The 13,009-nt window shown below is 42.3% G+C and overlaps 1 protein-coding gene across 6 annotated transcripts in view; it reads left to right on the top strand.

Moving 5' to 3' along the window:
• LOC137787449 (protein unc-79 homolog) overlaps nt 1-13,009 on the top strand; it is a 31,705-nt gene that overhangs the window by 694 nt on the left and 18,002 nt on the right. For 4 of the 6 annotated variants that reach the window (XM_068579894.1, XM_068579892.1, XM_068579890.1 and 1 more), the window contains exons 2-16: nt 1,076-1,196; nt 4,433-4,746; nt 5,519-5,689; nt 5,839-5,934; nt 6,039-6,094; nt 6,698-6,827; nt 6,958-7,022; nt 8,234-8,322; nt 8,732-8,772; nt 9,071-9,099; nt 10,469-10,698; nt 10,950-11,121; nt 11,261-11,491; nt 11,772-11,962; nt 12,496-12,619. In XM_068579894.1, coding sequence (XP_068435995.1) covers nt 4,491-4,746; nt 5,519-5,689; nt 5,839-5,934; nt 6,039-6,094; nt 6,698-6,827; nt 6,958-7,022; nt 8,234-8,322; nt 8,732-8,772; nt 9,071-9,099; nt 10,469-10,698; nt 10,950-11,121; nt 11,261-11,491; nt 11,772-11,962; nt 12,496-12,619 — 1,881 coding nt within the window. In that variant the 5' untranslated portion in view covers nt 1,076-1,196; nt 4,433-4,490. The remainder of the gene's footprint in view (nt 1-1,075; nt 1,197-4,432; nt 4,747-5,518; nt 5,690-5,838; nt 5,935-6,038; nt 6,095-6,697; nt 6,828-6,957; nt 7,023-8,233; nt 8,323-8,731; nt 8,773-9,070; nt 9,100-10,468; nt 10,699-10,949; nt 11,122-11,260; nt 11,492-11,771; nt 11,963-12,495; nt 12,620-13,009) is intronic. The other 2 variants (XM_068579891.1, XM_068579893.1) reach the window with 2 other exon arrangements.

Below are 13,009 nucleotides of genomic sequence, written 5' to 3'. Positions count from 1 at the left end.
GTGGTAGAAGATTGATCGATAGTGGGGTTTGATCACACCGTCCCGGAGGCGGTTCTTCATTTTCTCCTCGTTCCTCCGATTGCATTTGAACAGGTGGAAAGCGGTATCTCCCTCCGGACTCTATACCGTGTTACTGACTGATCTCTGCACAGTTGTAATCTGATTTTGCGCGATTTAAGTATGTAACAGGCATACAAAATGGGTTCAAACTTGGTGTTTAGCGCTTACATTTCGATTGGCTTAAAGTTGTGTGTGGCTAATGTTGTTTACTGGTAAATATATGGTAGAACTAATCAGGCTAGCAGCAGAAAAAAACAACATAGAACAACTAATTAGCTGCGATTATCTCTACACACACAACAATGTGTTTAGGTATACACAAGTCCCTCAAGATGTTTAGATTAAGGAAGAGAAAAGCAGGTGTACAGCTATATGTTTTGCACAAAAAAAAGACTTCACATGCTCAAAGCCTACAGCTGTTATTTTTATTTTGGGGTTTGTCAGTTACAGGTCAGGGAGGACGCTAAACACCACTGCCCAAAGTCACAGAAAATGGGTCAGCGATCACCCATTCCAACTTCAATGGACTCTTATTTAACCAGGCAACAATAACACACTGATATCTCTAACAGTAACACAAGGATGATGCTAAACCGAGGGGGTCAGTGCTGAAATGTCTCTCAGTATTATCTGCTAAGAGATGAGTAAGCCCTCTGTCGTGTCTCATGTTGACTGTATATCCCCAGCTTGTCTTGGGACTTGAACCGGCAACCTTTTGTACATGAGCGTGTTTCTGTAAGCAATAGGTTGCTGAGTCCTCGAGGGTTTCCCGTGACCTCGCCGCTGTACCAAAAAGGTCACCTGCTGAAGGCCATGAGAACACAGTCTCTTTGTTTAACTTGATAATTGGAGCCTCTGTGTTGTACACTATGCTTTCTCACATGAATTTGAACCAGGAAACAACAACAGAAACACAGCGTTATTCGTGTTCTACTGTTTGCCTCATCTGTGTACTCAGATTCAAATGATAGTCTCATGTTGATTTGCTTGTTACTCTGCTCTTTATTTTGTCTAGTTGCCTCTAAGATACGATACTTGCAAGAGTATCACAACCGTGTGCAACACAATATTTACCCTGTGCCCTCCGGAACAGACATTGCAAACACACTGAAATACTTTTCCCAAACTCTGCTCAGGTAAGTACCCTGCTTTAGTGCCAACAGGTTAAGTAACAGACTTTAGAATGTGTGATATTTAGCTTCTGGATCAGACAGGTTGACACGCTTTCTGAAAAGGATGACAGCGATATCATTGAATGGCTAATATGAATTTAGTATGTCAAGAAGAAGTGAGGGAAGTGGCCAACTCGGACTGCCCGGCCTGCACTGCTTTGGAAAATAGAAGAAGACGGTGCAGATATCGCCGTGTTGATTTGAAGCGGCAGCAGATTTATTGATTCAGTGTTCAGTGGTCGCCTGCTAAATGAGCGCTTCCTTGTGGCGGCCTGTTGTGTCCTTCCCAGAAGGGGGCCATTGGAGGGCAGCTCCTCCGGCTCTGCAGTTGCAGGGTCAGCCTGCTCCCCTGGGTGCTGTGAAAGCTGGAGGAAGGAAAAGCATGTTATTTCCTCCTCTAACACAGGTCAAGTAGGCAGCCATTTTGGACACGTCCTATTTCACAATGTGTCATGTCCCTGTTTTTCCAGCGGGAGCTTCTTTCCATGTCAGTAATCTACAGTGATAGCATATGTTGGCATGTCTAAAGGTTGGTTTAATCTTATTGCCTGCTGGCCTCACAGAAAATATTACTGCTGTCCAAATGTAATGGCTAATTTACAAAAAGGATGGGATTGTCACAGGCTGAAGTTGTATGTCCCACTTGTATCATTATTTTAAGCTTAGGGTGCAATCTATTTGAGATTGGCAGCCGGCCTCAATTCTACACTTTATGCCTCAGCCCCATAAGGATTATTCCTCTGTTGAGTGATGCTCAGAGTGGATACTTTGTGCTTAGCCTTTGCTGAAGGACTGTCCAGCATCAGTAGCCTATGTGCTGTTTTAAACATGGCCTTTCATATGTTTTTTGCGCAGATAGATATTGACGGAGGCTGCTAATATGGGAATCTGTTTAAATTCAAGTGACGATTTTGTCTCTGAGATGCAGCGACATTCTAATGCGAAAGGAATGGCCCGCTATGGTGCCACTGTTAACAGTTGCATGATATTTTCCCGAAGCAGAGCCTCTTAGCCTTGGATATGCAGAACAAGTAATTCTCCCCACCATTAGAGGGGTCTGGTTTCCTCAGCGGGGACTGCAGGATTATTCACACACCTGTGCCTTCTGAAACCCTGGGTGAAAAAATAGAGAAAAAGGAAAATTCAAAAGAAAGAAAGGGAGAAAATGGGAGTAGTGAGCCTTGCAAAGTGGAGCAGGCATGTGTCATGTTACTGGAAAGAAAAACTGAAATAGCCAAAGGAGGTGGTTGCTGATTCATACACCAATTTTAGGTTCAGGTCGGACCAGGTCAGAAAAAACAAAGAAAGGTTAACATTTTGTGTTTACTGACAATTACATATGCCTCTTGTAAGAAGAGGCGTAGCTTTTTCATATTTCTGAAAGTCAGATTGAGCTCTGTGCATCAGTGAGCCATGCTGACTTCATGCCAAACTGTATCTCTCTGAGAAGTATGACTGTAGGGAACATAAATCGTATCTAGTATTGTTTATACATGATATTGTCATGATACACATGATATTGTGCTTTGGATTACTGCTATAGTCAATGATGTTGTATTGACAGTGCAGGGTTTGACAGTCAATGTATGTCATGTGTCTGTATCAGTGCATTTCTACATGTGTTTTATGTGTCGTACATGTTTGTAATTTTTCGTGTTGTTTGTACGTACGTGTGTATGTATGCACACGTGTGTCTCTTTGTGTGTATGTTCAGTGTATGTGTGTGAGCGTGTCTGTTTATCTCTCTGTTCATTGTTCAAAATAATGATGTTTTCTATATGAAAAATTGGCAGTGAAAAAGTCATACTCTGAGATACAGTCTGCTGTTTGAATTAGTCCTGTTTGAGTTTACGATGTACAGTACTCAGCTTTATATGAATGAATCTACACCGACTAAAATCTTACAGAGTATAACTTTGAGGGGATAATGTTACATTCTGCTGTTGACAGTATAAACTGTTAAGCGACATGGTAAACATTATGTCTCTAATGTTATGTTAATTCATTTTGAAATCCCCTTTCTCACTTGCCGACAATGCTGTAACTCTACTTTTTGAGTGACCTTTCAAAATAAAATAAATAAATAAACAATACATCAGCATTTATAATCTGGGCTCTCTTGATAAATCCCAATCATTTGCCTGATAGAACAGCTTAGCTCTTTAATAATGTGCAGAAAAAAAGAGCAATGCTCTCTGGCCCCCCCTTCCCTATCCTCACCCTAGACGCTCCACACTCAACCCAACTAGTTTTTCCTTTTGTTTTTTCCCTTTTTAAAATGTAATATGTCCACCACCTTCCCAAGGGGACAGCAAACACAATTGTCCATCCTGCATTAGCTCACAAACATAATGCTACCAGTCATCTCCCCTGATACAACCTATTCCTTTGTCATTATAGTTTCTCCTCTACCGTAGATTAGTTGTTACATTTATTTTAGAAACCTGAATCCATATGCCTGTTGGATCTCATTATTTCTCCTGATGATACTGATACAGTATCATAACGTATGCACACGGACATTATTTCTCTGGTGCAATAAACATGTGCTGTGACCTGTGAGCACTTGATCTAACCTCACACACATGTTTATTACTGGCTGAAGCATGTTTCAAAAGTGTCACCTCTGTATTTTCCCGAACCAATTTGGTGTCACTCCCATCCTTGACAGCCCCACTAAAGACAAGGAAATTTGTTTATTTTCTTTTTTTATTCCACGGCTCATTGGCCTTTTTGCATGGTAGCCTCTAACCTTGCTGATTGGAAGATGGCAGCCATCTAGGGACAGTCGTTTGCACTGTGCCTTTTTGGAGAAGTATGGGGTTGCCACTGAAAACATGCCATTTTTTATATTTTTGCTCCTTGTCACCAGATACGCATGAGATGCAGTGATCATTGCAGTTTGTGCTCATGTTTTTTTTGTTTTCCAAGTGCAAAGATATACAAAACAAGATAAATTGAATAAAAGTCACCCTGAACCGACAAAGCAGGGAAAAATTGCCCGTGCCTTCAGTGATACAATAGTGAGACACTGCATCCTATGTGGGGTTTATCTGGGTTTGTTTTTTTCTATTTACGCTGTCTCTGTAGTGCCATTTCAATGTAATGTGCTGTTTTTTTGTGTCTTTGTTGTCTCTTTTTTTCCCTTGTTCCCCTTTCCTTCCCTACCCTCCCTCCCCTCCCCTCCCGCCCCGGAGCAGCATTCTGTCCCGCACAGGCAGGAAGGAGAACCAGGAAGCTTCCAATTTGGCCGTGCCCATGACCATGTGTCTTTTTCCTGTGCCATTCCCACTCACCCCATCTCTAAGACCACAAGTCAGTTCCATCAACCCTTCAGTTACTCGCTCCCTCCTTTACAGCGTTCTGCGCGATGCCCCGTCAGACCGCGGGGGGCAGGGGCAGCAGAGTCGGGACGCTCAGCTCTCAGAGTACCCCTCTCTGGACTATCAGGGCCTCTATGTGACCCTCGTGACCCTGCTTGACCTGGTGCCCCTGCTGCAGCACGGTCAGCATGGTGAGTCAAGGCCCAGTGCACCACTGTTTGTCATCATCATCCCCGAGCCGTCTGGCCTGCATGAAGCCACTGCTGCTTTTTTGGCCTTTTTTGTAACTGGAGGAGAGAAGTCCAGCTGAGGATCTTGAGGGATGCATGGGGTGATTGGGAGCACGCTGGATCCTGTCAACTTAATCGTTCATAAGCCATTGGATACACCAGACATAGGCCTTCTCTTCTGTGTATCATAACTGACTGCATGTTTGTTATGTAAAGTGGGAGCAATGTTTTACTGATGGTGTCATGTGCAAATATATAAGCTAAATGGAAAACATACTTCGGCAAATGTAATGTTTTATTTTTTTCAATACGTTTAGAATACATCTGAGAATGACTTATTTCTGCACTGTTTTTTCATGGGCTAAAGGCTGTATCACAGCCAGTGCTCTTGTTTTTCATGAATATTTTACCACTGTTAAAAAAAGCTCTAAAGCATAAAAACCCATCATCTTGACTAGAATGTTCTACTTTTCCTGAAGGAAAATTGTATCTCAGTGGCTTTTAAAGAAAGCTCACTGCCCTCAGCTAAAGTTCATATTGTCAATGTTCTCTTTTTTTTGTTGTACTGTTATTACTGTTATATTTCATACAATATTAAATGACATGTCATGTACATTTTACATATGTGACTGAATACAGTATGTGAGTAATGTATGTACTGTTAATTGAATGAGTGTCTGTGTATCTCTCTTTGTCTTTTTCTTTTTTTTTTTCCTTTTCCCTTTCTCATCAGATCTGGGACAGTCCATATTTTACACAACAACATGCCTCCTGCCCTTTCTCAGTGACGATATTCTCAGCACTTTGCCCTATACTATGATCTCCACTTTAGCCACATTTCCCCCTTTCCTCCACAAAGACATCATTGAGTACTTGAGCACCTCTTTCCTCCCCATGGCAATATGTGAGTATGACCTTTCATACCTAAGATACTTTTGACAACTTACTCACTTTTCATCATAATAAAACTGTACCTTTATGTTGGCATAATTTAAATATTAATGGTATTTAATGAATAAAGGAAAAAGTGAAGTAATCTTTCTCTTGCTGTAGTGGGCTCCACTCGGAGGGAGGGGGGAGTCCCGGCCTATGTCAATCTGTCTGCCTCCTCTATGCTAATGATTGCAATGCAGTACACCACAAATCCAGGTAAACCACCACAATGGCTGCTTTCACAGAATACATGCAACTATAACTAACACTGTAATGTTGTATATGGCTCTCTTTTTAAGCTGGCTACTTCTTCTTTTTAGTGTATCACTGTCAATTGTTGGAGTGTCTAATGAAGCACAAACAGGAAGTGTGGAAGGTAGGCTACATATGTAAGGTATTTTGTGTAAAGCACAAGGGCTGATGTTTTAAATAGCTTTATGTAAGTCAAACATTTACAATGTGTTGAGAGAGAAGATCAGTGCCACTTGGCTGGATAGAGCCAAAGGACTGTTAGCTTCAATTAGCATAAGGCAAAAACTCCTTATGCAGGATGAAGAAATAGCTAGCTAAGCTAGTCTGCTCTGTACAAAGATTAAGTATCCTACCAGCTAAAGCTCAATAGTTAACATGTAATACAATGTTTCTTTAATCAATAACTCTTTTTTTTTCAAGCTAGCTGCTCTAAGCTAACAGTCTACTGATGGGTGCTAGCGGTATCCATTTTCTCTTGGCAAAAACTCAAATATCCTAAACATATGTCCTAAAATGCATATTCCTATATAAAAAATATAAAATACATAGTCCTGTCAATGTTTTTTAAATGAACAATGGACATTGAGCAACATGTAGTCTTTACAACATGGGTATAAAGCATGTTGGAATGACAATCTTGAATTAGTTGCCATTCGTTAGCATACAAGTACCTTTAAATATCATTGCACTTTGTAATTAATGTTAATACTGTTTATACTGTGTGCAGGACCTTCTGTATGTCATATCCTATGGCCCATCCCAAGTAAAGCCTCCAGCTGTGCAGATGCTGTTTCATTACTGGCCCAACCTGAAGCCACCAGGAGCCATTATTGAATATAGAGGGCTTCAGTATACAGGTGAGATTCTCTTGACGTCACATCTGCTGCTTGATCTGCCCTTGAACTGACTGAAGGTCTAACGCATCCCCAATTCTTCTTCTTGTCTCCTTCCGACTGCCCGTCTTCTCTCTTGCTTCAATTTCATCAGCCTGGAACCCCATCCACTGTCAACATATTGAATGCCACAATGCAATCAATAAACCTGCTGTCAAGGTGACTTCAGTCTTAAAAAACATTTTAAATAAGCCTTAAACATTAACTCTTAAATCACAGGCACATTTATGATTGTTGGATCCCACAACCCTGTATTTCTTTATGACTGGAAGAAGATAGATTAGCATCACACTCTGCATTCAAAAGCTGCTTCCCTTGAGACCATCTTTGGGAACGCATGCAGCATGTGCCGCATCGGTTGCCGAGTTCAACCACGCGTGTCAGCGCGTTTGCTTTTTTGAGCCCCCTCGGTAAATATATCAGTCAGTGCCTGGGTAGCTGTGGGATTGGGGTAATGACATCAGCTTCAATGCTACATTATAACAGTCTCTGCTGTTGCTGCTCTGCTTGATCAGCTCCACCTGCTTTTATTCAACTGTGCTCAAAACTGACAAATAGAGTAGGAGCATGGCCATTGACAGAGGCCAGATTTCAATTACCAAGAGCAGGGAGGGGGTATGGAGGGAAGGGAGCTTAATTGGAAGCGGTGACCCTGTGCAGCCCTTGAGGATAGGGTGGCATCAAGTGAACACAGTAAATTACAGTGCACCATCTGAACATTGAGGCCATGAGCATTGAGGTTTAGCACAGGGCCGGGCACAGGTTGCAGGAGAACAGAGTGCAGCATATGCACGCAGCCGTCCATGCAGGGGCGTGGGGAGATATAGGTGTCACATGACTTCTTGGGCCATATCTTGATAAACTACTGTTGGAGAGAACAATGTGAGAGGGACAAATGGAAAATACTGGTAGTAAATGCTCACTGTGGTCAAAATCACATACTATTTATTTTTATTTTTATTACATGCTGAAGATGGCCTTACAAAGTATGTACTGTTGCGTGCAGTATGCATTCAATTGGGATATTCTACCGGGTCATAAAATTGCACCTTGAACTTTGACCCTCTCGCATAAGTCCGCTTCAAAGAGGATAGTGGGTCAAACGAGCCACAAAGAGCAAGCTGGCTTGCATTCTAATAAATGTGACCAGATGCATTTTACATATTATATATTGGGATATACTTTTTTCTTGTGTTATATTAAATAATGTTCGGTCCCCGTCCACAACCTGAGGATTTTGCACAGTCCCTAAAGAGGCAGGAATGTTTTTTTCCACTCTTGTTTGTATGGAAATAAAACATTGACATACCAGTATGTACATTTTTAAAATATCACATCCATATTCTAACACCACCTGTCTTACTTTTCAGATGTGTATAGATCCTACTCTCTCTGTTGCCCTGGGAGACAAGCCGCCTCCTCTTTATATATGCGAGGAGTGCAGCCAGAGGATTGCAGGGTATGCATCTGTTTCACCTCCTTTCTCGATCCCCCCCAGATCCTCCCCCTCCCTAAATGCAACACCATTCAAAACATACTTCACCTCCTGCCCGCCTCATCATTCCTCACTTCATCCCAAGGGGAAACGCATCGCCATGGTTACGTAATTCACTTGCGCTAATAATGAGATCATCATCACGAAAACCACGCGGCCACTTGTTAGCCTTTTCTCCAGTGTGCGTTTAGCATGTTATAATTGCATGACTCTGCAGTGTTATATTTTAATTGATATTGAGCGAAGATATTTTGTGTCCCAGTTCTGTTAGGAAGTTAAGATTTGTTTACACTCGGTGGAATTTTATATACACTCAGAGGACCAGTTTGCCTATAAATCAAACATTGTTCATGCATTTCTTTTACCTTTTCAGAGACCACGCTGAATGGCTTGTTGACGTACTCCTACCCCAAGGTGAGAGTTTACATACAGTCTGTCTTGCTCCCCACGGACAATTAGACATACAGGAAATGGGATATACATGCAATATATTTAGTATAATCTACAATATACCTGAAGTTTTTCACATAATAATTTGAGACAGAGGGTGAATAAAGGTAGCCATATTTGTTCCTTTACTATGATTGGTTTTATAGCTATAGTTACATCTGATTTATACTTAAAAAGAGGTTTACATTGAAACGTGATTTATTTTAAAAAGCTACTTCTGTTATGTGAAAACTAAACTGTTATTGTTTATTTGTCTTTGCAGCGGAGATATCTGCCATTTGTCAAAAGAAGGTAAAATTATTTGTCCTGCAGCTGCCAACTCTCATTTGGTCCTATTTATTCTGATCCAACCCATTACAGCATGATGTCATATTGAACAGTATCCAATGCTTCTCCCTATTTCGGACAAATAAACCATTCAAGTGATTTGTAGTTCCTGAATAACCCCACTCACCTTCAACTTCACATAAAACGCAAAACAAAATAGTGTAAATTCATCATACAAAAACAAATGTGTGAAACATCGCAAGGTCATTACTTATGAACCTAATATCGAGAAGTCCGAGCAGCTCAGTAAAGACCACGTCATTTCAAATCAAGCTGTTGAGGCGCGATGTTTGTTTGCTGTTGTTGAACACGCTGCTGAGGGCAAGTGCTCCCTGCGGGTTTCCAGGGAGACAGAAGAAACACTGAGTGTGAGATGATCTCAGGTATTCCTGTCAGGCCGAGCAGGCGCCGCGTTGTCAGGGGAAACAGCTGGCCTCCATCCTGGGTTGTCCAGCAGCTCATAATCCACAGCCTCCCTTTATGATCAGGCTTTGTCACACTCATTTCAGAAAGCCCTTTAAACTCCCAACTGGATTCACACCAGCTCTGTCATCTTCATCTGAGAATAGCTACTTATAAATACACCATGACACCCAAGATAGAACGTACTGTAAACAGCAACAGCGTCAGTAATATCAGGGTTTGTGTTTTTGAAAGCAGGGTGGAGTGAGTGAGAGAACTCATCATCAGAGGACAGATATGTTAATTTGATAGGGTGCACTGAATCCCTCTAATGGCACAAGATTAGAGGCTGATCAGATTAGGATGGCTCTCTAGGGCTATGCCTTTTATTTTTAGAAACCTGAGACACCGTTGGGATGCATAAAGACTTGTTCTGTCACTGTAGATGTAAACAGATCAACATTCCCTAAAACAGTGGTTCTCAACCTTTTTCCAGAGATGAACCTCTTGCCGAACACCCCCTAACCAGTGAAAAGCCTTTTTGTTTGAAGAAAAGATGAACACACAGCGCTGTGCCATCAGTTTCAGATTTATAATAGAATATATACAATTTTTAAAGGACTATTTAATGGATGCTCATTTTAAATATATTAAAAAATAATATCATGTAACCCCAGGGGTACACGTGCCCCCATTTAAGAACCACCGCCCTAAACAAACTCATATTGGAGAGGAGGATATTCACAGTCAGAGCAGTTAGTTGCTTTTAAGGACTTTGGAAATATGTTTATTTTTAGAGGCTCGTCATAACGCATAATTGGCAGATTTTCTTTGATGGTGGCATAATTTTTTTTATTTTATTGCCTCCTGCCCAGAATAGAACTGACTGATCTCCTCCTCCTCTTCCTCCTCCTGTTTCTTGGCTTTGCAGAACTGCAGCTCTCATGTTCGGAGGGCTGTGGTCACCTGCTTCTCGGCTGGTTGCTGTGGGCGCCATGGCAACCGGCCTGTCCGCTACTGCAAGCGTTGCCATGTCAACCATCACAGCAGCGAGGTGGGGGCTGCGGCGGAGACCCATCTGTACCAGACCTCGCCCCCACCCATCAACACCCGGGAGTGCGGAGCGGAGGAGCTCGTGTGCACTGTGGAAGCTGTTATAAGGTACATCCACAGTGTTGACACGTCTAACCCACAGCGACAGGCCACGTGCAGATAACGCAATAATACATGTTCTCACATGAATATATGGAAATCAACACTGCAGGAAATGAGACTATACATGTCTATGCCATGTCAGGATGTTTTCCATTGTTTTTTAAGCTTCTTATCTGATCTTTCCCCATAAATATGATTTCCTTATTTCTTCTCTACGATTTTGTGAATCCCATGTTATCCTCTCCATATCCATCTAGCCTTCTGAAGGAGGCAGAAATTCACGCAGAACAGCGTGAGTTTGAGATGAACAGACGTCGTCAGATGGGCCTGTCTGCCTCCCACCACTCTCTGGACAATATCGAGTTTGACAACAAGGAGGACGATCAGCACGACCAGCGGCTCCTCAGTCAGTTTGGCATCTGGTTCCTGGTGTGTAATCAAAGGCTTTTGCTGTGTCCATCAATAACAGGGAGACAAGGATGTGTGCAGTGCACAGCCTCTTATCACTACCCCGCTGAATATATCTGACTGATTAGTTTGCTTCTCTGACCTTTGCTCACATCTTCAGGTGAGCTTGTGCACACCAAATGAAAACACACCTACAGAGAGTCTGGCTCGGCTGGTCAGCATGATCTTCCAGTGGTTTCACTCCACCGCCTACATGATGGACGATGAGGTCGGAAGTCTGGTGGAGAAGCTAAAGCCTCAGTTTGTCACAAAGTGGCTAAAAACTGTGTGCGAGGTGCGATTCGACGTCATGGTCATGTGTCTGCTGCCCAAGCCTGTTGAGTTTGCTAGGGTAAGGCCAAGATCGATTATAGAGGATGTACAGTGTGCTGATATGGGTGGGAAAAGCTTATATTCAGAAAGCACAACTAACATCAACATTATAACTGCAAATATCCAGCCGATGCACATCCAAACTTCTGTTTATCTCAGTCATAGCGCACGTTTCATGAACTTTATTAAATCACCATGTCACTGAGGGCTGAAATGTATTACAATTGTGGAGGATAGGTCACCATTTCAGCTATCCTGCTCTGTCTGATCTAAGAATGTCCATTCACACTTTTCCCCAGGTGGGAGGATACTGGGACAAGTCCTGTAACACAGTGACCCAACTGAAGGAGGGCCTGAACCGCATCCTGTGTCTGATACCTTACAATGTCATCAGTCAGCCACTGTGGGAGTGCTTTATGCCTGAGTGGCTAGAAGCCATCCGCACCGAGGTGCCGGACCACCAGCTCAAAGAGTTCCGGGAAGTGCTCAGGTACATCCACCACAGCCTCAGTGTTTGCATATTTTAGCGGTTATTCTTGTACTGAAGGGTGATACAATATTTCCTAATAAGTTACTTGTATCTGTGGCATTTTCTTACTTTTGGATATGACTGCCCAAATGCACACAACATGACATGACACTACAATACACTCTGATAGCAAATATGTCTTTTTAGTTGCCCAAACATTGAAGATGAATGATTGATGTCAACTCCACAGAATCAGCAAAAGAAGGCTCTTTTCCAAAACTGCTACTTTTTACCTCAATGGTCTATAAAGCCCAACACTGGCTTTTCCATCGAGGAAAATCTCTGACTAAAGAGCTGGCATCCTCCACCTATGCATCATTCTGGAAAATGTCTGCATAAACAAAATCACTAGCTGACGGGGAGCTAAAACAGTGGCAGTGTGTGGACCATACAATTGCAACATGGAACAACTTTAAAAACACCTGAACTGAAAATATCTGTTTGTATCACAATAGCCAAAGAACATAATATTCCGCTCTGCCTTCTGCTTTCAGTAAGATGTTCGATATTGAGCTGTGTCCCCTGCCCTTCTCCATGGAAGAAATGTTTGGCTTCATCAGCTGCAGATTCTCTGGCTACCCAGCGTCTGTGCAAGAGCAGGCTCTGCTGTGGCTGCATGTAAGTAGCATAAACACATTCACACTCAGTACATCATGTCCAGTTCGCAGCCTGCGGTTCTGTCCACAGTGCGTGTGAATTGAACAGGTTATCATAGAGTGTGAGAGTCTAGGCAGGGGCCATGCTGACTATGGATCTGGGTCACTGAATGAGATTGAAAGCGATAGGAGGGATTTTGCTTTTCATCCCATATGCACCCACAGCTTGCTGCCCTGTATACATGGATTAGTTTCAAGTGTTCTGTCACAACCAAGATCAAGATATGCTTTGATTTACTCACATTAAATAGGTCACATTCAAGAAATGATGCAAAATTTGACTGCACATCTTTCTCCGTATTGTATACCCCTGCTTTAGTAACTTTTCAGTTTTTCATACCCTTCCTGTCCG

The sequence above is a fragment of the Clinocottus analis genome, unplaced genomic scaffold, assembly GCF_023055335.1.
Source record: "Clinocottus analis isolate CAN_PGR_092001 unplaced genomic scaffold, fCliAna1.0.p SCAF_17, whole genome shotgun sequence".
Classification (NCBI taxonomy): domain Eukaryota; kingdom Metazoa; phylum Chordata; class Actinopteri; order Perciformes; family Cottidae; genus Clinocottus; species Clinocottus analis.
The sequence above is the reverse complement of the archived record's forward strand: the minus strand, read 5'-3'. Positions and strand labels throughout refer to the sequence as shown.